Source organism: Leptosomus discolor, chromosome 10 (genome assembly GCF_034619465.1).
Source record: "Leptosomus discolor isolate bLepDis1 chromosome 10, bLepDis1.hap2, whole genome shotgun sequence".
Taxonomy (NCBI): Eukaryota; Metazoa; Chordata; class Aves; order Leptosomiformes; family Leptosomidae; genus Leptosomus; species Leptosomus discolor.
The window spans coordinates 284,008-309,047 of NC_141400.1; the positions used below are offsets into that span (position 1 = coordinate 284,008).

At 55.6% G+C, this 25,040-nt stretch overlaps 2 protein-coding genes across 2 annotated transcripts in view; one reads left to right on the forward strand and one right to left on the reverse strand.

Moving 5' to 3' along the window:
• The window catches only part of PFDN1 (prefoldin subunit 1), a 32,362-nt gene extending 17,846 nt beyond the window's left edge, over nucleotides 1–14,516 (forward strand). The window contains exon 4 of the mRNA XM_086471015.1: nucleotides 14,295–14,516. Within this exon, the coding sequence (XP_086327141.1) occupies nucleotides 14,295–14,378 (84 nt within the window). The 3' untranslated portion in view covers nucleotides 14,379–14,516. The remainder of the gene's footprint in view (nucleotides 1–14,294) is intronic.
• Nucleotides 14,517–18,014: 3,498 nt separating this feature from the next.
• Nucleotides 18,015–25,040, reverse strand: part of CYSTM1 (cysteine rich transmembrane module containing 1) — a 29,031-nt gene continuing 22,005 nt past the window's right edge. Inside the window, exon 3 of the mRNA XM_086471108.1 lies at nucleotides 18,015–18,317. Coding sequence (XP_086327234.1) covers nucleotides 18,211–18,317 — 107 coding nt within the window. The 3' untranslated portion in view covers nucleotides 18,015–18,210. The remainder of the gene's footprint in view (nucleotides 18,318–25,040) is intronic.

Below are 25,040 nucleotides of genomic sequence, written 5' to 3' on the forward strand. Positions count from 1 at the left end.
TGCAGAGGAGCACAGGACAGAGGGCTGGGTTCACTGCTGAGCTCTCTGTAAATCCATCCAGTGTAGCAAGGAGAGCTTCTGAGTGCTGACTGTTCATGAAAACGTGGGCTTTAACCTCCTTCAGAGCTGCGAGCTCTGAACGGTCACAGCTGTCAGAGTGAACTCTGAAAACAGTGTGGTGTTTTGCATCTAGTTTGAAAGCCGCTTTTCTCCCTCCTCTGACAGTCTCCGGTGCGATGTGTGGTTGCAGTCATTCCCTTTCCCTCCCTCCCTCCCCTCTCTTGGGTTCCACTGCTGTTGAGGAGGTGCATTGCCTTTTTCAAGGCAGCATCACAAAATCGATGTGACACTGCTAGTTTGGTCCTCCCTGCTGCTTATTGCACGGCAAAGCAGCAAGGAGAAGCAGGGCTGTGAAGAGAAGGCTTGGCTGGAGTACACAAGGGATGAGAGGAGCCATGTTCTGGAAACACCAAGGGGTACGGACGCGTGCGAGGGGGCAGAGGCAGAGCCTGTAAGTCACTCTGCAGAAAAAGCGAGGTGGCTTTACCCTTCGGGTTGAAGTTGAGGTATGAATGTGAGTATAGATGTACATATGTAGCATTCTTCGCTTCACAACTTGTATAGAATCCTTTGGGATCCCAATAGGCTGGCCAGGCTTGCTGGCAGAACACACGTGCCTGCTTAAAGGCTGCGCCAGTGAGGCTGACAAAAACCTCCTTGAATCTTGCTGAGGTTGATGGCACAGGCTCACTCACATGCTGGCCTGGGAAGCGTCCTGCTTAGCAGTACCGATTGGATTTTTCCAGTCCTGATACTATCAAATTCTTGTTGTGTTTCACAGTACGAGGGGTATGTGTTAAATCTATTTTGAAAGCATTCTAAAGGGATGAGCACAGACTCTTTTTAGCTCAGCAATGTTTGTGCAGTATTAGGAGAAAAACCAAGTAATGTTTTTCTTCCCTTGTTTTTAAGGAAACATGATATGTGAGGGGTGGAACAATGCTTTGTTTCAGGAAATGTTATCCGTTTCCATTGTAGGGCTAGATGGATTCTGTTTTTAAATGTGGCGTTTTAAAAAGAACGACCTCTCTGATGTTATAAAGACATGGAAAATTGATTCTTCGTTAGGGGTGGAGAAAGTGATTATTGCTATGTGTTTTCTCTGATAATATCTGATAGTCCCCTTCTCTCCTGCTATATTCAGCATGTTTAGTTGTCAGGCGTTGTCAGACTAAATTGCTAAAAATAACAAATAAGGGGGGGGCTCTGCTGGGCAGCTCTGTCTACTGTGTGCCACTGAATTTAGCTCCTTCGTGAAAAGGGCAAAGCAACTTGCCGCGTTCTGGTTGAATTGGGTTTTGGTTTTAAGCTCTGACCACAGCATTGTTGTGTGCTTGTTTCCCAGGCAGTTCTTTCACATGTGTATGAGAGACTGAAAGTTTGCTGCTGCGGGGATAAAGGGTTGGTTGTTTTCTTCTCTGTCTGCCTGCAGTAGAAAATACAGTCGGGAAAGCTATACCTGAGTGCTTGATTTCTAATTCAGAATCTTTTCATGTGATCCCTAAAATGCCATGTCCAGTTGTCCTGTCCCACACAGAAAACTTCTTTGCTCTCGTTTGTGGTGGAGAGGTAAACACTCTGCTCTCAAACACTGCTGTGCTCCACGTTTAAAGGCTGAGATGGTGTTGCAGGGCTCCTTCCTGGTGGAGTTAAGAAGGGACGGTGTTGCAATGCCGCGTGGGGACCAGGCGTCGTACGTATCGTCAGGGGTATCAACAGACCCCTTCCCTGGTGCTGCCTGGATGCAAACTGGCTCATGCTGCGGCTTCCATTTGTCTGATCCTCTTTCTCTTGGCGCTTTAAAATGGCTTTGCCACAGCCCCGGGGCGCGGCGGTGGTACCCCTCTTCTCCATGAGTTGGCCAGGGCGGTTGCCCCCGTCGTGGTGTTGTACCCTGTGGGAGCGAGGGTTGAAGCGGGCAAGGGGTGGCTGGGGAGAAGCGCCGGAGCCTGGGAGTTGGTGTTCCCTGCGCAGGGACGGCTCGGGCGGACCTGCCTGGGCGCCTCGGGTACGCTCCTGCGGCAGCTCGCTGGACGGCCCTCCGGGTTTTACGCTGAAACCGTCATCATGGAGGCGAATTCTGAGGGTGGCTTTAATGATGTGAAAACAAGTCTGTCAGGATTTGTGGTGCGCTTTGCAGACCACTAAGCGACCATCAGACGGTAGCAATTATTAGGCCGTTCCCAAGTTAGACCGATTTCTTCCTGGGATTTACAGAGGAGAAGCTCTCATCCCATGGTTGGCTTGGGATAGGCCAGTGCCCAGGAATGTGCGGTGGGCTTTTTAAATAAACAGGGGGAAATAAGGAATGCTCCTGTTTGCTTTGGAGAGGGGAAGCCTCAAGAATAGCCCTCTGTGCTTTAGCCTGGAGCAGATTTTACTTGGGGTGAGTGTGCTGTTCTCTCATGCCATTGCTGGCATACACGCACGTACTGAGGACATGATTTCAAACACATGTTGTCACAGAAGCTGCCCCTTGTTTTGGAGTGCACAAACGAGGTCAGTCCCTCGCTTGGTTTCAGCCCTGTTGGCTCTATAGCCTGGTCTGCTCTAAGGAAGGCTGTTGTCCTTCTGACGCTGTGTTCATATAGGGGCCGAGCCAGAACCTTCCCTGCAACCTGAGGGCTCGGTTGCAGTCGTGATTTGTGAACTTATGCAGTACGACTCTTGTGGCACAGATTGTTTACAGGTTTGGGGTGTTGCTGGGGAGTAAATTGATTTGTATTTTCTTAATTTGCTTGTCCCGGAAGGTGGTGTGTTGTGGGTTGGTGTCTTTGTGTTTTGTTTTTTGTTTTTTTTTTTTTTTGCTATTTGTTTCCCCTTTTCCCCTGCCCCTAGCTTTAAGTATCTGATGTCTGGGAATTCAGGGTATTGATATATTCTTGTCCTTTCGTCCCTGAATCACAGCTTGGAGTTCATTAACTCTCTCTGGCCGTCTGTGAGGCAAGAGTCCAGAAGTTCTCTGCAGTCAAGAGAAAGACAATAAATTCTTCCAGAGGGTCAGTTGTTCCTAGAGGTAATCTCCTGCCTCTGCTTGCTGTAGAGGGAGGCTGGACACCTGACGTGGGGACTGGTGGAGTGTGAAAGTGAACTTAACATGTAGGACTAACATTTGGGCTTGCACAAACCTTTTGGAAGGAAGCTGTGGAAACTCCGCAAATTATGGAGACTGGGGTGAAAGGGAGCTGCAGCACCTCGTCAGGCTCCCCCTGAGGACCAGGCCAGGCCATAGCCCTCGTCTCGTCTGGCTTTGGGTATCTGAGGCAGCTGCAGGTGCCTGGGCAGGTCCTGGCACGGACATTTGGACTTGGTGGCGTTCCTGGGAAAGGTGTTTCATCTTGACTGTTGGCTTCTGTCATCCAGGCCCGAGTCTGTGCCTTCGCTGAGGGCTTGCTCTTGCTTTTCAGGCTCCAAAGCCAAAGGCCTAGCTCACTTCTTGAGGATGCAGGTGGTCCGGCTGCCTGCCTGAGCTTGCTGTCTGCTGGGGAGCATCCACAGGCCCTCCCATAGGAGAGCAGAGGACAGTCTGCATGGGCAGAGCTGTCAGCACCGGTTTGCCCTCCACGAAGGTGGTTGTTTTGAAGAAGGGAGTAGCCAAAGCTCACTTTTTAAAAAAAAAAAAAAAAAAATTTTATTTTTCTCTGTAGGTCTGGCTGTCTTACAGGGAGGAGAATCTGCACTCTCATTCCTGATTTTTGAAATTAAATGATAATGGTAAATGGTAAAATGATAGAAATAGGCTTTAAAATAATAAAGCAGTGAGAAGGTTGAGAAGGTAATGGGCACAGAGCTGACACTATCAAGACAAAACCATTCTTTATGGAAAAGCCCTCTGACATTGGACTGAGGCCATACAAATTTAAGGTAAATACTGGAGGAACTGGGGCATAGCTAATGCTGCTGTGATTCTTTCTGTCCCCTAAACTGATGCTGCTGATGGTGCCATGAATAATAGGCCTTATTCCTTGCTTTCAAGGCTGTGAGGAGTCACTGACTTAACTCATTTCTTTGTTTAAAGCCTCGCAGTCTGTCTTACTATCACTTGTCAGCAGTGAGGATAGCAAAAGGATTGCATTCTTCAGCCTAACTTAACGCCTATTTTATGCTGTCTCTCTTCTACCCGAGTTGCACCTTCTCTCGCCCAGACAAACTAAGTTGGCTGTGTGCAGCTGGCACCGTGCAGCTTTGAAAGGGAACTAGGCCTGTTCAGTAGTCGCAAGAAAGGAGGTGTATTTTTTAAATGGTAGGTTTGATTCCTATGGTAGATTTGTTAGATAAAGATCAAATAAGTGTATGTTCTGCTTTAAAAATTGCGTAAGAAGCTTGTCCTGTGTTTAAAAACTGCACAAGCCACTGGTTGCAAAACTTGACGTTGTAATCTCGGAGGCGTAGAGAGAAGAAATCATCACATCTAAGAGGGGATTCCCAGCTCTCCGAAGGGGTCTTACACTGATTTAGACCTGGGATGGCTTATAAAAACTTCAAGATCTCACCATGTTTTTGTGAAGAGTGGTTGTGGGTGATGCTGGTTTTGGTGGAATGACGTGTAGTTGTAACATCGCATGTGTATAGGTGTGCATTTGCAAAGCTGGATCTTTCATTTGGAGTAATCATTCACCACAACAAGTTTTCAAACTCCCAGATTTTTGCAAGCAACTGCTTAATTAGTAATTCTTTGTTAGTCTTCCATGCGTTGCAGACTGCAAAGTAAGCACCCAAGCTAGCTGAGAGGACAAAGGCTTCATGAAGGGAGAACTGGAATTTGATGACTCTGTTTTTACTGTTCCTACCTTTATTTTTGGGTGATAATTGTAGATTTTAAAAGCAGGAGAATAATTAACATGGGGGTTGATTAGTTCCTTTTAAAAATCCTTTAGAAGTTAGTTACAGACATGCTTTCAAAATAAATGTATCCCAGAACTTGTAGGGTTTTTTCAGGGGTGGAGGGGGGGTGGGTGTTCTGATTGTGTTGGGGTTTTTTGTTTTGTTTTGTTTTGTTTTTTTTTCTTAAAAAAAAAAAAAGTCTAATGGAAAAAGCTTTTCAAACAGACTTTGCCAGTGTGCTCATATTACTGTGTAATTCAGGGGAAAGTGAAATACATTATGCATTAATAAAAACCCACTACTTCTGCCCCGTCTAAATGGTTTTGTCCATCCAGGAGCCCACATTTAGTCATCTGGGTCTGAAAACGTTGCTTGTTTCCTCTGATTAGCATTAAGCTGCTTTTGTGATTACACTGAAATCATTTTAACACAAAGTTGGTAGATAAGTCTGCCTTTGTCATTTTAAACCGGGGTCTGATTCATTGTCAAAGCTCTCCTTTGTGCTTATGGCTGCAGAAGTATCCAAAGCAACGAGCCGAGCTGGATGCGGGTCCCTCTCCAAATTCCTCCTTGCATGAGTAATGGTTAGTCACAAAATCAGTGCCGCTGTCCTTGCCTTAGTCACCGGCCCATGGCGTTGCCTCTTGCTGTCCTTTATGCCAGGCAGCTCCGGGGAGGGGGATCAATCTGTACCCAGTAAATCTCCGTCCTGCCCCATCTCCTCCATCTCGCCTGGGGAGAACAGGAAACGATTATTTGGAAAGCGTGCTCCTGCCTGTGGGAGACCTGGCCCAGCCCTGAGTCAGCTTTACACAGCCACACCTTGCTCCCCAGGTATGCGGGAGGCCGTCGGGACTTCCTGCTGGCCCCGCTGCCCCGTCACTCCTCTCATCCGTAAACGGCTTCCCTGCTAGCGGGGACGCGGCTGCTTTCTGCCTGAGAGGCAGCTGAGTTCAAGGGTGTCTGAATTAGGGGGGGATGCTGGTTAGCTGGGAGTTTACATCGTCTTTTTGGTGCTGATTTGTTAAGTCTTTGAAATTCAGCAAAGTAATTTTTCTTTTAAAATGGCCTTGTTTGGCCAGGACTGCAAGAGATGAAAGGTGTGGTATGATTTTGCTGAAGTCATATTGCTAGGAGGTGTTCCGATGAGCTGTACTGGCTCTGTGGGCCCACAGAAATCGAAGCAACAAATTAGGGAACTTACCGTGTTTTGCAAGAGGCAGTTTGGCGAGGGACGCTTCTGCCAAAGCAAAACACGGGGATTTTCAGAATCTAGGTGAGTTTCCTCTCCCCAAGGTCTCTGTGTGTGACCTGACTCGGCTGTTGCAAGTCTGGTTAGCGTGCAGTGTCTGAGCTGAAGCGATGCACCTCTGAAAACTGCTCAAAATTGGTAATTTTGCCAAGAGGGGGTGTCCCTAAAGGAATCCTCTGGGTTGATAATAAATTTCTGCTGCCACCTACTGAAAGGTTCCCAGCCAGCTTGCTTTTGTAGCAGTAACACCAGGCTGAGGTGCAGGAGTTTGCTGGAATAATCTGTCATTTCCCAGGCAGAGCACAACTGTGTCTACCTCTGCCAAAGACGCTGTCCCGTGGCTGAGACATCGGGCACGTGCAGCGTGTGCCCAGCAGGGCTGGGCCTTGGGGAAGGGCTCTGCAGGCAGGTTTTCCTGCCCGTTACGTTGCCCATTCTCTTGCAGGTGGCCTCCCTTGGTACCAAGTGTGGAAAGCAGTGGGTGCTTTTCCAAACTAGCTTTTTCAGAGTGTGTTCCTCAGGGTTTGAAGGTGCTGCAGTAATGGTGAGGGGAGCCTTGCTGGTTGTGCTATAGGTGGGATCGATGTGGGGTGAAGGTGGATTTGCACCAGCCCTTCTTCAGGCAGGTGCTCCTAAAGATCCTCCCGAGTTGGCAAGTGCACTTGTATGCTTGATGTCTTCTCCTCTCTAATCCGGATGGTTTTGAAGTGACCGAGGGTCCCCGTTACCTAAAGAACGGGTAAGGGAAAACCCGGGGATCTGAATCATCACTTCTTCTCTTAGGTAAATGGCATCATAGCACTGCTGTCAGCAGCTGTCATTGGAACCAGCCAGGTTCCCTTCCTATTGCTGCTCGCTCCCTCTTGAGCAAACTGTGGGCAACTTCCTGAGAGCAGTAACTCTGCTTGGAAAGTCTATCTAAATATTTGGTGGTTGCTGTAGCACGGTAATTCCCAACGGGTACGTGTGCCACAGTGTTGTGCTGGGTGAGGACCAGTGCTGGGTGGACCCAGCAGGGCGTAGGGCTGCCTGCAGACCCACCCTGCCCCACTGCTGGTGCCCACTGCTTCGGTTTCTCCTGAAGCAGAAGCAGCTGGGTGCTGGTCAGCAGGTCCCCCTCCTTCCTGTTTGTGTTCCAAGTGAAATCCCATCAAACAGAGTGCACATCCTCGGCATGTCAGCTCCCACGAGCTCAGGCTGACCAGAACGTTCGTCTTGCTCGCGGCGTGCGTGGTGACGGCTCGGCGTGCTGTTCCCTGGCAAGGGCGGTTTGGGCAAGTCCAGCCACCCCAACAGCAGCGGTGGTGGCCTCAAGAGCGAGGGCAGCTCACGCTGCTGCTGCTGCCCGGCCCCAAATGCATGGGCAGCACAGCTTGCTTTCCTCTTGGGGAAGATCTTTCCCCAGACAAGCGTGTGCTCCCAGCTCTATCTCAGGATCTGCTGATCACTTTCCCAAAGAGGGCACGCACAGAGCCCTCAAGGAATGCCGAAAATGACATGGGTTAACTTTGGGAGATACAGAAACTCTTGCCTAGCAGATTTATTGAGACGGTGTCACAAGATGAGTTGTATCAGAGCTCCTGTTTGAGGCACTGCATCATGCCTGAAGACTCTGCAGCATTCCTCAACGAAAGCCTTCTAAGCACAAGAGTGGGATGCCAGCATCTGGCGGCTGGTAGCCAAGCGTGCTGCAGGCTGCGGGAGGGAGGTGTCCTCTGAGAAGGAACCTGCCAGCTCATTTCATCCTCACAAGCTGGATGTAAAACAAGTTTGTAGAGAAACAGTTGTGTGTTTTTTTGTGGTTTTTTTGTTGTTTTTTTTTTTTTTTTAAAAAAAAGACTGAAATAAGAAGGTATGTTCCAATACCAGATCCTTACATTTCCATGGAAACATTTTTGTTTGGGTTTAAGCATATTTGTGTTTGCAGGTCAGGGGTTGAAACTCTTTTTCTTTTGCTGAGGTGAAGAGAGAGAAGTGGAATTTGAAGAGCAAAAGGAGTAGAGGTTGAATGAGAAACTGGTGCTTGAAACAGGGCATTCACCTGTGAGCGGGAGGCGTAATGCAGCGTGAGTAAACTGTGGCTGCTGTGCATTGGCTTCCTGTGGAGAGCAGAAGCGCTGCTCTGGCTTTTGGAGCTGAGTGTGCACGCTGTGCTGAGCCACCAGCTGCAGGCAAGGCTCCGTAGGCACGCGGGTCTGGCGGTGGCTGACCAGCTCTCTCTGAAAGCAGAGGTGTCTGAATCACGGTGCTGGGGGAAATACGTTGCTTTGCTCATCAAAAGTCTGTCCGAGAGGAGCTGATTAATAGTTTTTTCTTGCTGGGGAATCTGTGGATGCTAGCTCTTTCATCTGCCAGGAATGTAAGGTCCGGATGTGTCATCCACTTCTCCAGCGAAGCACTGGCCGCGCTAGCAGCATGATGCAATGGGAACAGAGGTGGGAGGCTCGAGCAGGAGGTGACTTCCAGCTGTGTCAAAAGGCCACAGGCCACCTCTGTTCACCACAACTCCTTTTCTTCTTCGGGGTGTGAACTGTAATTGTATTTGCATTTAATCTAGTATTTCCGTAGCTGCTGCCAAAAGTAACCAGTGCGGAGCGGGCCAGGGAGCAAGTGTGACCCGTGACAGGGAGCGAAGTGCCAGGGCGAGCCCGAGTAATGGCAGGGGCGAGTATTTGTGGCGTTGTTTTGGCCATAGCCACCAGCACCAGGGCACAGGCGTGCTGCTCCAGCGCGTCACAGCGAGGGGTGGCTTGTGGGTGCTGCCGTGCGTAGCCTGTGGCTGGGGCCACTCGGGCTGGTGCCACCTGGAGCTTGGGCTTCATGCTGGAGCGGCAGCGGCTGCCCCGTGCTGCCGGCGAAGTGCATATTGGCAGCAGGTGCTGCAGCCCGCCCGCCCTGCTGGGGTTTTGGGGTCCCTCCGTGTGGGCAGGGCTGGGCTGTGAGGCTCCTTCTGCAGGGCTGCGGGCCGCCCTTCCTCATGGGAAGGGTTCCTGAGAGATGGAGGCTCGTTGCCTGTCAGAGGGGGCTATGTGAGCAGCCAGTCCTGTTCTCGGCAGCCCCTCTGACCGAATGGGAGGTGGCGCCTTTACTCCTCACGGCTGTACTGAAACCCCGCATGGGTCAGCCCCTTGCCCCATGCACCTGCTTCAGGAAGGCTGCAGGAAAGCTTGGAAGTGGGGAAAGCTCCCGAAAGCTGGAAGGGTACAGTAAGGAACAGGCTTGGTGGCACCATCTGCATTCAGGTGCGGGAGAGCCTCAGAGCCTCCACTAGGTGCCAGGAGGTCCAGCTGGTGGGGTTGGTTCTGCTGCCAAAGAAGAGGTCTTGGCTGTCTCTTCTCACCCTCCCTCTCGGGGCCGGGCAGCCATTAGCATGGCAAACCTACTTCCAGAAAGCAGTTTTAGGTGAGAACATTTCCTTTTGAGCTGCTTTTCAGACAGATCAGGGCTGTGGTTTGTCTTGCTCCCAAGTGCTGCAGCCCTTCCTGGCGAGGGAAAGCGACCGCTGTTGGCAGCGGGATTAGCTTAAAGGAACTGCAAAACTCCAGGCTGGGAGGCATTGGCTGCGCTGCTTTTTGAGGGCACCTGCGGCAGTTTTGCCCCATATCAGCTGTTCTGCATGGGGCCCAGACCTCGCGAGCCTGTTGCAGCAGCCGTGTGTTGGTCTCGTGTCCCAGCGCAGGTGGCAGCGCCCTTCCTGTGTGGGGACAGAGCGGGGCAGCAGGGTGACCAAGGGGCTGTCACTGCAAATAAGAGACTGGATGAGAACCGGTGGGTGGCCTGGGGTGGGAACAAGTAATGGTGCAAGAGCTTGTCCTGTGCTGGAGCCGGGCACCTGGCTTGATGTCAGTGTGCTGCCCGCCTGGGAATCTGTAGCTGCAAATCCTGCGACCTTCTCGCGTGCTTCAGCCACCTCCGGGGCAGCCTCCCACTCCCCTTCCTCGCTTCTGCAGGGGAGAGGCTTCTCACGCACCGGCGGGACCTGCAGCCTCAGGTCATTCCTCCCTGCGTGGGTCGTGGAAACAAAGCTGCGTTTCTGAAACCTCTGAAAGCCTTGGGGCGGTGGAGGCCGGCGCGGGAGCGCGCCCAGCGCCCTGGCCGAGCAGTGTGCAGAAGCTGTGCCTCTGAAATGAGTTTCGGGAACGCTCAGTAAGTGCATTTCGCCACGCGGCAGCTGAATCTCTAGCAAGTGGATGTGGCAATCGTGACCCAGGAGGAGGAACTGGCCCCTTGCTGTGGCCACAGCCATCAGCTGACAGAGTTGCCTCTTCCTCCGGTGCTGCCTGTGTTTCCCCTTCGCTGCCTTGCCCCACGCTTTGTGTCACTGCTGGGCAGATGCCAGCACCTCCTGGCAGTGCCCAGCCTCACTGCAGAGTGTGGCCCTGGTGGTAAGCTGTGAGTTTGGGCTTTGCTGGGAGCCGAGTGGCATGTGTCACCTTCACCCTGTTGCCTTCCCAAAGCAAGTCTCCTTTCTCAGTCCTCCCCTGAGACTCCGTGACTCAGGCAGTGGTATCTCTGGTCGTTTTGGGTAACCACCTTGTCTGGCCAGAGCCCTGCAGGAGCTGGTGGGTGGGTGGGGGCAGTTGGCAGCACTGCTGGTGTGAGTAGCTCTGAATCTGCAGCGCGTAGGTTGCGCAGCCTCTGAGAGCAGCGCCTTGCCATGCAGGGCCAGTGTGCTGCCATGTCCCGTTGGGCTCCTGACTGGTGAGCACTGGAGTTACTGGTGTAGAAGTAATATCAGAGGCTGCAGGGAGCAGCAGCCTTTGATTTCATGAGGGGCCAAACCCAGCAGCACAGTTCTAGCACTGTGCTCTGCCCTGGCACAGGCAACAGAGAATTAACCCTTGGAGTGGCAAACGTGCCTTGGCAAGAAAACAGATGCAGCCAGTTGGGTGATGAGCTAAAACCTGGCAGCCATGGGCTGATCCAAAACAGAAGGTCAGGGGACGTGGGGTTAACTAGAGCTGCAAGTCAACATCAAGTGCAAATGAAAGCATGTTTGTTCACGGAAGCTTGGAGGTGGGTTTGGGGAGGCTGCGGTAGTGTTGCTCCCACGGGGAGTAGATACCAGCAGCCTGGCAGATCTGGCTGGACCGGAACAGCCTCCAGGGTGACCTCAGAGCTGTGCCGTCAGACGGCTCGGGGCTCCGGGAGCTGGTGTGACAAGGCAGTGTGTGTGGCAGCCGGTTGCTCACAGTGCTGCGCCCCGGGAAGACGCACCAGGGAGAGACGGAGTTTCCTGTCTAGACCCCGGTAATTGTGGCGAGGAGGGGTTTGCACGCAAGCTCTTGCTCTTTCTCCTGTGATTACCAAAGCAGAAACCGGGCTACTGCTCCTCAGGAAGGAACATGGTACGCGTCTTGGAAAATGCAGTGACCGTCTGCTTCTCGCTCCCCTGTGATTTGGGCTGTTGGTTGGAGCGGGAGCCAGCTGCTGTGCTGCCTGAGCCGGTGCCAGCTGGCCAGAGAGCTTGGGAAGTCTGCAGTGCCCCAATTGCAGGTGCCGGGTCTCCCGTGATGCTCAAGGGGTGCCCAGGAATGAGTCTCCCCAGAGGCTACTTTTGGGAGGAAGGAGTAAAGCATCAGGACCAGCCTAGATCCTCTTGCTTCAGAAACAATATGACCAGGGAGAGTGATTGAGGGGAAATACGAATTCCCTGAATCCTCACCTGCCTGGGACTGCAGGTGATGCTTGAGTAAAGAAGCAGCATTGAACTGTGTCCCTTTGCCACAAGCTGTGTGGCTCCAGCACCCCTGCTGCCCCGGGGAGGGCAGAGCACGCCAGCGGGCAGCGTGGGTCTCTGTGAGCCCTCACGACCGTGAACGCTCCTGCCCTGCATCAGGCTGCCTTAGCGCTCAGGGTCCCTCACCATCAGAGGGGGGGGGGGGGGGGGGCAAATGGGCACAAGCATGGCTTCCTAACAGGGGGCGTTTGAAATCCCACTGTGCTGGGGGAACGGAGCCGTTGTTTCAGGCCACCAGCTCCTGGCTGTGTGCAGAGGCTTCCCCACGCAGAGGGGCTCTCCTGAGGTCACTGCCAGGGCCAGCCTGCCCACGGAGAGCTGCTCCCTGGGGATGTCTCTTGCTGCCTGGTGTGCTCGAGGGGGAGTGGAGAGGACAGAAAGCCAGAACCATTTCATAGACTGATTTAATTGCGTAAAAAAAGTGTTTTAATAATGAATGAATGCGTAGAAGTCAGCTCCACTGCTGCTGCTCTCCTCCAGTCAGCAGAGCGAGGTGGAGCTTGGACCCACGCGGGTTTTCCGGGAGCTGTCTCCCCTTGCAGCCCTCAGATTCAGTTCCCTATATGTGAGATCCCTTGACGTCCATCTGGGCGGCGTGAGAACAGCGTGGCGGTGGCAGAAGCCCTACTTGTGCGTCAGCGCATCGTTGACAGCGGGAACCCGCGCTGCGCCTCCTCTCCCAGCGGTTTCCTGAAAAGCAACTCTGTAAGCAAGAGGGATCCCACGTGCCTGGGGACTGCGGGAGAGGGACAAGGAGCCCTTTGCCGTCCCCACGGCCCTAGCTGTCACTAGCAACCTTCACCGTGTCAATAAAAGCCCTTCAGTGTTAGAAACAGGCTGGAAGAGATGTCCTCATGGCGTGGGCATTTTGACTGAGTGCACGGAGGTGTCACGGCAGGTCTGCTGTGCAGGGACGGACGGGCAGTGATGGCAGCAGGACTCTCCCACGTGCTCATGAATTTTCCTTCAGCGCTATGGGTCCCTGCTCCCCGTGGGCTTGCAAGAGTCAGGGGGAGGCTGTCAGGGGAGCATCAGCTCTGCAGGTCTTGCCTGTTGCAAGCTGGCCTGACCCCCGTAGCAGGAGGGTGCTGCTCGGTGGAGGCCAGCATGTGCTTTTGCTGCAGCCTGCACACACGGGTGCTGCTCTGCTCCAGCCGGCTGGGGAGCACCCCAGAGCAGCGTGTGTTTTTACCCTTTCCTCCAGCCCCTCTGTACGGCTGAGCAGTGCTGGGGACCTCCCCCATCCCCCTTTAGCTGTCATGGTTTTGGTGGGCTTTGGAGGTCATTCATGCCGTGCTGGGCTCCTCTGTGGAGGCAATTAGTAGAGCCTATGGCAGGATGTCCCAGGCTGAGGCCCGAACTCCTGTAATTTAATAATAATCCTGTCACTGCTTATGGCTTGGTCCAGAGGCTGAGGTCTGTTGAGCTCCACCAGGAAGGTGCTCAGCGTGTGGCTGTCACCACCATGGGGTAGCAGGAGCATCGTGCAGCCAGCAAGCCGCGTGCAGTACCACCCGTGGAGCCCCACATGTGCCCCCCAGGGCTCTCCCCATGGTCCTCTGCAGGCCCAGCTCTGGGGAGCCTCCCCGAGGGTCCCCCCAGCCCATTACCAACGGCAGTTGGAGCGGTGCTCACCCTGCTGCCACCAAAGGAGGTCTGTGGCCAGCACAAGGGCTGCCTGCGCTCACGCTGCGGTGGCTTCTGCTGGCCTGGCGGCCACTGGACACTGTTGTGTCTGTTGTTTGGAAACCCAGAGAAAATAGTTAAAAGAGCCAAGCATCAATTTTTCCAGTCACCTAGGAGCACCCAGACGAGCAGGAAAAAACGCTGCATGCTGAATTCCTGTCTTGGGATCCACAGCTTCGGGCTGCTTCCCTGCCAAGCCTAGCGTAATTAAAGATGAGTAAGGAAACCCGTGTATTTGGTGATGATGCCAGGGAATTTCTGATAGAAAGGAGGGTCCGGGCTTAGAAAACTGTCCCAGCTGGGAAAAAGAGCCTTTTTTACCCCAGTGTGAAAGGATTTTGCTTTTGTCTCCATAAGGAGGCCTCAGCATGTTAATTCCTCCCTAGGCTCCAGGCACTACAGGAACTGACTTCCTTTTCCTTCCTTGCCATGGTTAATGGATCCCACTTCTTGCAGTTCCGCTGTTGCAACAGCCCCAGCAGCTCTGAGGAGACGATTTCAGAGGGAACAAAATTCACAGTCTGTGTAAACATTGCCCAGGCTAAATATTAACGCTTCCAGGATGCCTTTGGAAATAGATAACCGCTGTCCTCGCTTTGGGCAGCCCGTAGGGTCGCACGTGCCCTCGGCAGGCTGCTCGCAGCTCTGCCCTGGGCACCTCTTGACCCCAGCACCCTGGCACGTGCTGGCAGTGCCAAGGGGGACCTTAACTCTGGGTTTTCTGCCTTGCAGCAGAAGAAGTCGTACCTGGAGCGGAGCGTGAAGGAAGCAGAAGATAACATCCGGGAAATGCTGATGGCCCGACGGGCGCAGTAGCTGTGTCGTTCCCCCCAGGCCTCCTGCGCCACCCCCTGTGCGGTTTGGGGCAGCTCTGCCTGCACACAGCTGCCCGCCGCCCGCCTGCACCAGCTCCGTTCTGCGGCCGTTTCAATAAAACTCTGCTGCGAAGCCTGAGCTCGTTTCCTTGGCCTGCTGCCTCGGGGTCTCGCTGGGGCTGCTCTCCCGGTGAGGAGCTGATGGGGAAAGGAGGCGGTGGTGGGATTTGGGGTGAGGGTCCTGCAGGGAGTCCGACTTCGCTTCAAAGCGGCTGTAGCCCTCGCCCTTCGGAAAGACCCTGTGCGCTGTTTGGCACTGGACACGGGGGAGGGCTCGCTGCGTTGTTTACGGGAGCAGGCCTGGCGAGACTGCAGTGGGGGCAGAGGGCGGCGGGCAGGGCCGAGCAGGGCTGGCCAGCACAGCCACCTCCAGGTCCACGACGGGCAGTCGTTTGTTCTGTCTCAGCGGTGACAGGACCCAGTTCCCTCCTTGTACACACGGGCCTGGCAGAGCCCCAGCGTGGCAGCGAGCTCGTGGAGGGCCAGTGCCACCCTGTGCTTCGTGCTCACAGTGCACCAGCCCAGCCTCCTCCTCTCCCTCCCTGCTACTGGTTTTGGTGCTTTTCTGAACTGGAGCTTCCAGGGTCATCTCCTCTCCTGCCAGCAGCTCCGTGGGATCTTGGAGCTGGGCAGAGGTTGCCAGGTTCCATGGGTAACCCCCTGTGCTCTTGCCCCATAGACGTATGGGTGCTGACACACTCAGGGCTGGCCCTTCGCCACCTGCTTCCCCCCAGGCTCCCTGGTCATGTCACCCGCTCACCACTGGCTGGTCCTGCCTCATGTTCACCTGTGATCACACCCCTGCAGTTGCTGCCCCATGGACACAGGAGGGCCGTAGGCTGAGCCCTGGTGCACTCACACCCTGCACACCTGTGCACACTCAGCAGGGAGCCCTCACCCAGGACAGAGTTGAAGAGGAATTCAATAAGATCACATAGGCTGCACTGATCAGGCACTGGACAAGTGTATGGACCAGTTGATCGTTTACACCCAACTGGTCCTTTCATCCCCATACCTCTCTATTTTTGCACACTTGTTCCTCCTAATATCATCTACACCTCTGCCTTAGGGTCCTCAGCAAAACATCCCATAGCAAGTCCTGTGCAATCCCAAGCAGCTTTTCCCCCAGCTGATGATGTGTCCTGCCCCCAGGCATCAAGCCCTTTTGCTCCGAGGGGCGCTCTGGAGGGCTGCTCTGGGTCCCTGTGAGCACAGCCTGGACATGGGGTGAGGCTCTGTGGGGACAGCCCTAGGCAAGGCCCCGGGCAAGGCCCCTGTGCCTCAGGTGTCTGTGGGTTGGGGTCCTGCCTGCCATGGTGCCCATGGGCTCCTTTGGGCTCGCAAAGTGGCCTGTGAAGGGCTGACGGACCCTGTGGTGGGCCTGGGAGTGGCCTGGCTGGGTATTGGGCTCCCCTCTTGCTGGGTGACTCCCAGCTCCTCTGGGGGTGTGCAGGGGTGCTTTACCCTGTAACCGACCACAGGCTGCCCCGTCTGCTGCTGCCCAGCCCTGGCTCTGCCGCTTGCTGCCACCTGCTGTGCCTGGCAGCACCCAGGGAAGGTGCAGGGGTGGGTCCTGGCCCAGGTGTTCCCCTGGTTTGGGCCTGCCCACGGCTGCTTCGGTGGAGTTTGTGGTGATGCTGGAGTGGGCATCAGAGAGCAGCAAACCTGCATCCTCACCCCTTCCCATGCTGGTGTCCGGGGGCAAATGGCCCCAGCCCAGCTCCTGCTGCTACCTGAGGCAGAGCAAGACCCAGCCTGTGGCTGGAGGCTCACCGTGTGCCCGGCAGGGCCATTTCTGGGAGCAGCCAAGGCCAGGCTGGGTGGGCTGACCACTGCCCTGGGACGAGGGGCTGAGGGAGGGGGAGTGGGGGCAGCCAGGGCCACGGGCGCAGGGCAGCAGCACACCTGGCGGGGTGAGCCAGGGACCACCCGCCTGAGCCCTCACGGCAGCCAAGCTGCCAGGGAGGGAACGGTGACCGGGAAGGTGACAGCAGGTGTTCGGGTCAGGGAGCCCCCAGGAGCCCAGCAGCAGACCTGAGCCCAGGGCTGCAGCCTGCCTGGGGCAGCCCCAAGCAAGAGGCTCGAAGGCTGCTGGGGACTGGCTGCTGCCAGGGGCCCTCGTCAACCCGAACCAAACTGTCTTGCCTCACGTCAGAGGCCCAAAACTGCATTTCTAAGACTAAAGCAGAGGCGTACAGAGTGCCCAGACCATGCCAGAAGGGGGTGTGTGTGGGAACTCCCTAACAAAAAAGGCGCAGAAGAACCCGGTGAGGGGCTTCGTGAGGCCTGAGCAAGCCTCGCGCTGCGGCAGCTGTGGCCCTGCCACGCACTTCGCAGCTGAGCTCTGTCCCTGTGTTGGTGCCCTCAGGCCTGGATGCCTGGCCCAGTGAGCAGCACTGCTGCCTCGGCTGTAGCACGGGAAGATCCTCAGGGTCCAGACCAGCACAACCCTCATTGAGCTCAGCCTGGGCCACCTTTCCCTCTCTGGGGACCTGCTGCCAGGTCTCAGGGTGGCTGGATGCAGCATATCCAAACCTGGGGATGGGGAGCACAGCAACCTTTGAAGCTCTGCTGCAAGAGGGTGCAAGATCACTAGGTGGCCTTCAGAAAATACAAAGCAAAGCCAACGATGGATATCAGTCCACCAGGACTGGTTTTCCTCCCGAGGCAGGGAGCACAGCAGTGAACCAGGCAGCTGGTGGGAACCATCCCCCATAGTGATCAGCAGCAGGTTTCCCCACTTTTCTGCTTTTAAAAGGAAAGCTTTTTATCCCTCTTCTGGCCTGGTGTGCCAAGGAAAAGCTTCAGCTATAAATCCTCAGCACTAAATTAATCCATGGCCTTGTTTCTTCTCACCTGTTAATTTACACACCACCACCCACCCCCACTCTGCAGGGCTGTACTCTGCAGAAGGGGGATGATGGATCACTGCTCAGAACCCCTGAGCAGGATCAGTCCTCCCCCAGGAGGGCATGTGTGTGCCAGCAGCTCAGCATGTTGCTTCCCCCAGCTCTCTGCCGTCCCAGGGGCTGCTGGAGAGCCCCCGGTCCCAGGAGGGGACCTGCCTGTCCAGCCCTGGGTAAGCAGAAGGATGAAAACCCAACTGAGCTGCCCTGTGTGGGACAAGGGGGTGGGTGGTGTCAGACACGGGCACTCCACCCACCCCACCTCAGCTGGTTTCGCTGCGCTGGCATGGCTTATGCACTGGGTTGCTCCAAAAAATCCTGCAGATACTGGTAACAGCAGGGCCAGATGCCTCAAGCCTAGCACCAGGGAGGGGTCAAGGCGTGAACTTCTGCAGCAAAGCTGCTTGAAGCCAAGGCCATCACAGCTGCCGCAGAGCCAGGGCCTGTGGGAGGCTGAGAACAGCGATGGGGGAAGCACACCCTCTACGGGACAGATTTATTGAAACAGTTGGGACCTAGTGAAGAAAATCAACTGTTGGCTTTAATTATTGCGTACGTCTTCATTTCTAGGACTAGGAAAATTTCAACTGATAAATATACATTTCATCAGAATGCCTTTGGCTGAAATACACCATTAGCACATTCTTCCAAGTTACAAGAAAAGTCTTAGAAACGTTAAAAAGGGATTTTTCCTTTACTAAAATAAAGGAGTGCACCCCCCACCCCAACAAGGCGCTAGGACGGACAGACAGGAGCTCGTGGCTGTGCAAAGCAGAGCGTTGATTACAGTAACAGAACGAAGTCAGGATGGGAGTGGGGAGCCTGCATAGCGCTCAGTGAGAGGTAGGGGCGGCGGCCGCAGCGGCGTCAGGTCAGCATGTCCCAGAGGCAGCAGCAGCAGAGCGCGGTCCAACACGCTGTGAGGCAGGCGCTCTCGCCCGTGTCGTCCCTCCGCCGCTCCTCCACGACGTACACTGCGGGGACAGGAGAGCGGGGTCAGTCAGAGAGCGTCCCAGCAGCGGCCAACCGCTGGCACGGCCATGGTGCCCCCCTGCACCCCAGCGCTCGCGTTGGGTGGCCCACAGCGGCTGGGGACACGCTGGTGCCGAGCACCCACACTGGGTGCCGCAGCCCCTCTGGCCCCAACTTCCTCACCACACCCCATGAGGCCCCACTGCCCCTCCCATCACTGCAGCCCCCTCGGACGGGAAGGGTCCGCTGGGACTGCACGAGGTGACGGTCCCGACCCAAGCAGCTGGCGAGGGGCAGCCAGGACCAGGCTTCTGTTGCGCCACATCCAGCTCTTGAGCAAGGAAACAGGCTCAGCCTGGAAGGCGGCTGCTCTGAGTGAGCTGCCCTCTCGGAAACACCAGCACCTGAGCCTCCCTGCCTGCCCTGCTGCCTCCCCTGCCCTCCGGCAGCCTCCAGCCAGCAGGAGGTCCCCAGAGCGGAGTGCCCAACGGTGCCCCAGTCAAAGCCAATGTCCCTCCAGGCCTGGCACAGCTGCCCTTCCCAGCCCGAGCAGAAGCACTGGAGAGGACCCTGCGCTCCCATAGCACTTGGGGTGCTGGGGAGGGAGCAGATGCGAGGAGGGCAGTGGGTCAGACACGGCTAAGGGCCAAACTCCCACCCAACCGCTCACTCGCTGCCCCTCCTCAGCAGGGCAAGGTGGGAAAAGAAGACGAGAAAACTCATGCATCATACAGAGAGATTGCTCACCTATTACCATCATGGGCAAAAAAGGCTCAACTCGGGGAAAATTAATTTCTGACTGATGAAAATAGATTTGGGTAGTCAAGAACAAAGACAGTGAAACACCCCCTTCCCTCCTGCCTCCTCCCCCTAGCAGCACAGGGCCATGCAGAACAGGGGCTGCAGCCCGTGCACAGCAGCTCCTCTCCTCTGCTGCTCCTGCCAGGAGAGGTGAGCTGCTGCGTGGCCATGTGTGAAAACAGGGAGGGGACACCTATAGGTTGGGGTTGTTTCCCTGCAGCCTCGGCAGAGCCCAAGGCCCCCCCAGCCCCCCAGCAATCTGTGCTCTGGGTACTTTAATCTGTGGAGGGACCGCAAGGTACCTGGTGACAGCGAAGGCAGCTCAAGGCTCTCGGCAACCAGCGCTGAGACCCACAGGAGCAGCTGCCCCGGATCAGGCTGGGCACTGCTGGGGGCTGCTGCAGAGCTCCCGGCGTGCCTGAGCTTCAACACAGCACAGCCCTCGGCCACCAACGTAGGGTCCCTGCCACGAGAACCTGCTCCAGCATGGGTCCTCTCCATGGGCCGCAGGTCCTTCTGGAAACTCCCCGGCCCCCCACAGGTTGCAGCAAATACCCAGAGCACCTCCTCCTCCAACCCTCTACCGTTTCTCCCTCTTCTGTTCCCTCCTCTCTCCCTCTGGCATCTCCTGCCCTTTCTTAAACACCTTCCCACAGAGGCACCACCAAGTTTGCTGATGACCTTGGCTGCGTCTTGCGGGAAGCCTGCTGCCGGGCCTCGCCATGTACAGCAGGACAGAGGTAAGGTCCCAGGGGCAGGAGGTGGTCTCACGGTGAGCTCCAGCTCCTGCGTGTGAATGGTCGAGGGGAGGTGGGTACAGACAAGTCCTGGGAAAGGCCGAGGTCCCTCCAGCCCCTCGCAGCTGGAGGAAGCTCCCCCTACATTGCATTGGACAGAGGGTGCTTTTGCACCAGCCAGCACTTCTCGGTGGTAGGAAGAGCTCACTCTTCCCGAGCAGCAGGCCCCACAGAGACAGCAGGGACCAGCTCTGCCTGACCGACCTACAAAGCCTCATGGCGAGAAGGGGGAGGCGGCCAGGGCAGAGCCGGGATACATCACTTCCAGAGCCTCCCCCTCTCGTGGCCTCCACAGCTGAGGCCAAGGAGCACTGACAGTGCCCGCACCCAGAGGGCTCCAGGATCAGCAGCAGCCTGACTCTGAAAACAAGTGGGTGGGTTCCTCGCCCTTGTGTCACTTCCACGCACAATCAAAACCCACAGGTTCAGCACTGGGAAGATGACAAGAACCTGCCTGCTGCCAGGTCTGGCCAGGCCACAGGCAGGAGAGGCTGGACAGAGTTTCCCAGGAGAAGCCAGCTTCCCCAGCTACAAGTGCATTTCCAGTTTCCCTGCTTAGACTGGCAGCACTAATAAGTAGCTGTTCCTTGACGCTGCTCCAGCCCCTACCGTGCACGTAACTGCCTCCTCCCCTGGGAAGTCAGGGCAGGGATCGGTCCTTGCTCCAGCTCTGTGTCCATCTGGCACGCCAGGGGACTTCCAGCTCTGCCTGCTCCACACCGAGGCACAGCCAGCCCTTACCAGACTAGGAGACCGCAATCCTCAGACAACTCACTTGTGAGGGGCAGATGCCTGGATCACACTCCCAAACGCTCAGGGTATCGCCTCATGGACAGAAACCATTTAAGCTCTGCCCCTCGAGGGCTGCCCAGAGGCTCCCAGCAGGCTGTTGGAATTCGCTGCCCATTGCCAGCTGCCTGGGAGCACAGAAGGGAGCCTCAGGTTGGGCTGGAGCTCTCCCAGCAGGGTCTCCTACCCAAGGCCAGCGTGCTGTCTGCTCTTTCTGCCAGCCCTGAAGCCCACTTGGGGCAGATGAGCAGGTTGCCTCCGCTTTCTCCTCACTGAGCTCGGGCTATCGCACCCAGAACTGCAGCAGGCTGAAGGCAGGCATGTGACCATCCTTCCTGAAAGCTTTCTTGGGTCTGGTTGCTACAGCCTGCGTGGGAAACATGCCCTCACCCAGCAGTCTGACCCAGGCAGGCAGCTAGTGCTGCAAGTTGAGTAGCTGAACATGGGGTGTTGACAGGCAAAGGCTTGGGCAGGAGAGAGCTCATGTCATCAGCCTGGTCCTCCCACGGCCTTGATTTGTGCTCAGAAAAACATTCCCCCTCTCCACGGCTTCAGTTGTCTGCAGAGCAATGGGTAGAAGATGATCTGCTCCGGCTTACATGATACCAAAATCCTGTCACCATCAGAGTGGTAACACCCACCGCCCCCAAACACCTACCCTGAGGTGCAGTCTGTACCCCAGCCTGGGGCAGCCTCCCTCTTGCCAATGGGAATCACACACGAGGAGGCCTCGGGGGTGCTGGCGCAGCCCGGCTGCAGAGGAGCTGCTGCACAGGGCAGCAAAGCACCTCTGGCTTTGCAGCTGTCTGGGAGCCTTCGGACACAGTGTGGGGTGCCCTTGCTCCAGGAATGTCCGCGTGGGAGCACACCTCTTCTCTGGCCAGCCCTGGACAGAGGTGGCAGCGTGCTGCAGTGCCATGACACCGGCAAGGAGTGCGGGGCCCTTGCAAGCCCAGCACCCTGGCCTCCTCCTGCGATCCAAGAGAGCCTATTTCATCCCTCTGAAAGGGTAGACCACAGACCCATTGAAAGGGAGAAACTGTCCCCAGGCAGACAGGACACTGCTCAGGCCCTCCCCTCCTACCTGCCCGCAGCCCCAAACCTCCACCAAAACCCTGCATGGAAGACTGGCAACGGCTTCACGTTCAGAAACACGAGGACTTGAGAGGGTTTGACCTCATACCATGTTCTCTCAGCAGCTCCCCATTCACTGCCTGTTCTCCCTGGTGAGGTGACCCCAGCCCGCTCGTTCTCGAAGACCTCGGTGCAGTGCAAGCTGTCATCAGCGGCCGGCCAGGTGCCCGGAGCAGTGAGCTAGGGCGGTCACCTACTGCTCAGCAGTGGGACAGAAGGGAGCTGTGCCCTGCTGTCCAGGGGAGAAGCTGGCTTAGCAGAGCTGCCCACACTGTTCTGCTTCCCTTCCCTTCCCTGAGCAGCACCGCTGGGAGCAGCTGGACAACCTGACATTTGGCCCATTTACGCTCCTCGGCTGAGCAGCATTCTCCCTTGCAGCAGACAGAGCTGCCCTTCTGTCTGGCTGAACAGGCCGAGCTGTGACAAGAAGCAAGCCCTGGCACCACAGGACGCCTTTGTGCAAATCCAGTCGTACAACCAAGCTGTTCAAGAAGGAGAGCAGCAGGGCAGAGCAAGTTCAGCTTGCAAGGACCGAGGGAGGCACTGGTGTGTTTCAGGCTGGGAAAGACCTTCAGGGTTTTTTTTTCCCTAGTAGATCCAGGAGCCCCGAACAAGCAGTTAACTCTTTGGTGCCTCTGTTTCCTCCGAGAAGGTCCTGTCACAGTGAACGAAAGCAAAACACACACCAAATGCTCCAAAAGTCCCATATAAGACGATGACGTGCTGTTGTTGGGCAGGGCAGAGGAGCCACACAACAGGCAGACATGACCAAGAGCTGCTCAACAGAGCGGGGTACCAGCCATGCTCTCCTGCCTACGTTCAGGGGGGAGAGGATGCTCGCCGGGCTCCTGCCATCCCTCAGAGCTCCCATGGCTGCTCAGGAAGCTTCTGAGCCACCTCCCTGTGCTGGAGCCCTGAGGCAGCTCTGGTTTCTAACTGGCTGCCAGGTGCTGTCCTGCTTTGGAGCCGCGGAGAGCTGGCTGGCTGCTGCCGGAGCACTGCCATACCCAAAACTGAGGGCCACAGCGCCCTGAGCCTCCAGATCTGCACAGCAGAAGGGGGCTGGGAGGATGTTTAGGGAAGCGCTGGTTCCTGGTGGTTTGGAGGCAGTGGGGTGACTCTGACCTCTGGAAGACACTAGTAAGAACAGACACCACAGAACTTGCTCCAGAGCAAAGTCCTTGCAGCTTCAGACTGAGTGAAACCCAGGGGAGCCTGACACCCTCCCCTGCCCCAGAAAAAGCTCTGCAGCACGTGACGCTCCTGAACCTGGTGGACGTGTAAGGTTACGGTGCTTTGGGGGTACCTCATGTACTCTCAACTCCCTCGCTGGAGCAGCCGAGATGGATGGAGCTCCCAGGCTGCCCACACCTTGCCTGAGGGCAGGCACCCTCTCCTCTGAGCCCCGAGGTGGGCACTGCGCAGCGAGTGCTGGCAGACCCGGCCAGCCGGCTGCTCTGGACGGCCCTCGGCAGGCACCTGCAGGCAGAGGCGGCCAGGTCACGGCAACGCAAACCACGGGCTGGAGGGCAGCTACAAGCTTTGCCACCCCAGTCAAGCCCATCTTCACTCCGCTTGAAGGCGGCCGTATCTGTAGCCGCAGACAAGGCACCATCCAGGGAAAAGATCTAACACTGCCGGAGTCAAAGCAACGTTGCTGTCTGGCAGCTCAGTGCTAAGCTACCAAGGAGCAACACTGTAGGATGCAGAAGACACGACCTGTCAAACGACACACGAACACTGACAAGTCCTCCATCGTAGCACACACACCAGTAAAGGATTTTGCTGCTGAGTGAGCAACTTGCACAGAAGTCAGTGAAATGGAGCCCAACTGCTGGAGGATGGGTCTGTACAACCTTCCCCACCCCAAAGCAGAGTCAAAATGGATGCTGCTCTCCGCAATTTGTAATAAGCTGCCCATGACTGCAGGCATACAAGAAGAGTCTGCCTGAAGTATTCATGATTAATCCATCAGAAGTTTTAAACTACAGCCAAGTGCCAAGGACATCCTCACAAGGCACATCCCAAGCACGCACAAAGTGCTGTTATGAAACGCTTGCTGAAATATTAAACAAAATGGCTTTTCTGAGTTTGGGCCTGTGCAGGGGGAGCCGGGGCTCTCGCCACGCGGCCGCTCAGCTGACTCACATCGGGCGCTGCCTCGCAGCACAAGTGGGTCACAGCGGCCGCAGCCACCGCTCCCCCCGCCCGGTGGCACCACTGCCGGCAGCCTGGGCCAGAGGGGTCTGCGCTGAGCTGGCTGATGCACGGGCACAACTGCCCACTAACAACTCAGGGCAGGAGAAGGGACAGCAGCCGTGTCAAGACCTCTCCGGGACGCCCCATGGGTTTGGGGGATGTGCCTTTCTGTTAGAAACTGGGCTGGAAAGAGCTCATGTCCTTTCACTCTCCTGCTAAAAGCTGGAAGCCATTTAGACCAGCAGCACATTACAATGCAAGTACCTCTCTGTAGAACCCTTAAAAAAAAAAAAAGTCATTTACCAAACCCATCCACCTTCCAAGTCCAAGGAAAGCCCCAAAGCCCACCATTTGAAATACACATTTGAGAAATCGCTGCCTTCCACTGCAGAGCTCCTCTCCCAGAGACAGCAAATTCTGAAGTGGCAGCTCTCTGCCACCACCAGCTCTCGGGAGCTGGTGTCAGCTGCTGCTGCTGCAGTTGGAAAGCAAATACAGTTGCCACCGCAAGTTTTCAGACTTCAAGAGCATCTGGGCAACACTCTAAATAAAAACTACCTCTCCCTTACAGTTTGAGTTTAATCATCACCTTCTTTGAGGCTTCAGCAATGCTTCGGAAGTTGTAGCTCTGTCACTGTCACCAGACAAATTGCCACAACTCTGAACACAATCATACAGCGTGAATGCTAAAAAGCTCATCTCATCAACCAGTTGGGTGTGGGGCTTATACAGGAGAGGATAAGAGCAGAATGGGTGAAGGGTGGTCAACTATTCACTTACAGCTACCAACATGCATAGAGTACCAAACAGTTCAAAGGAAGGCTAGACGAACTGTTCCCAGCAAAGCCTCTCCTAAAGCTGGAGACATCCTATACCAGTCCTCTCATTTTGGACACTGTGCATCTGAACATCAGCTTCAAAGCACTCACACGGTGACAGAAATAGCCAAGGAAATCAAGAGTGTGTGGTAGCACCTTTATTCCCTCTTCCCAGCCTACAGATGAG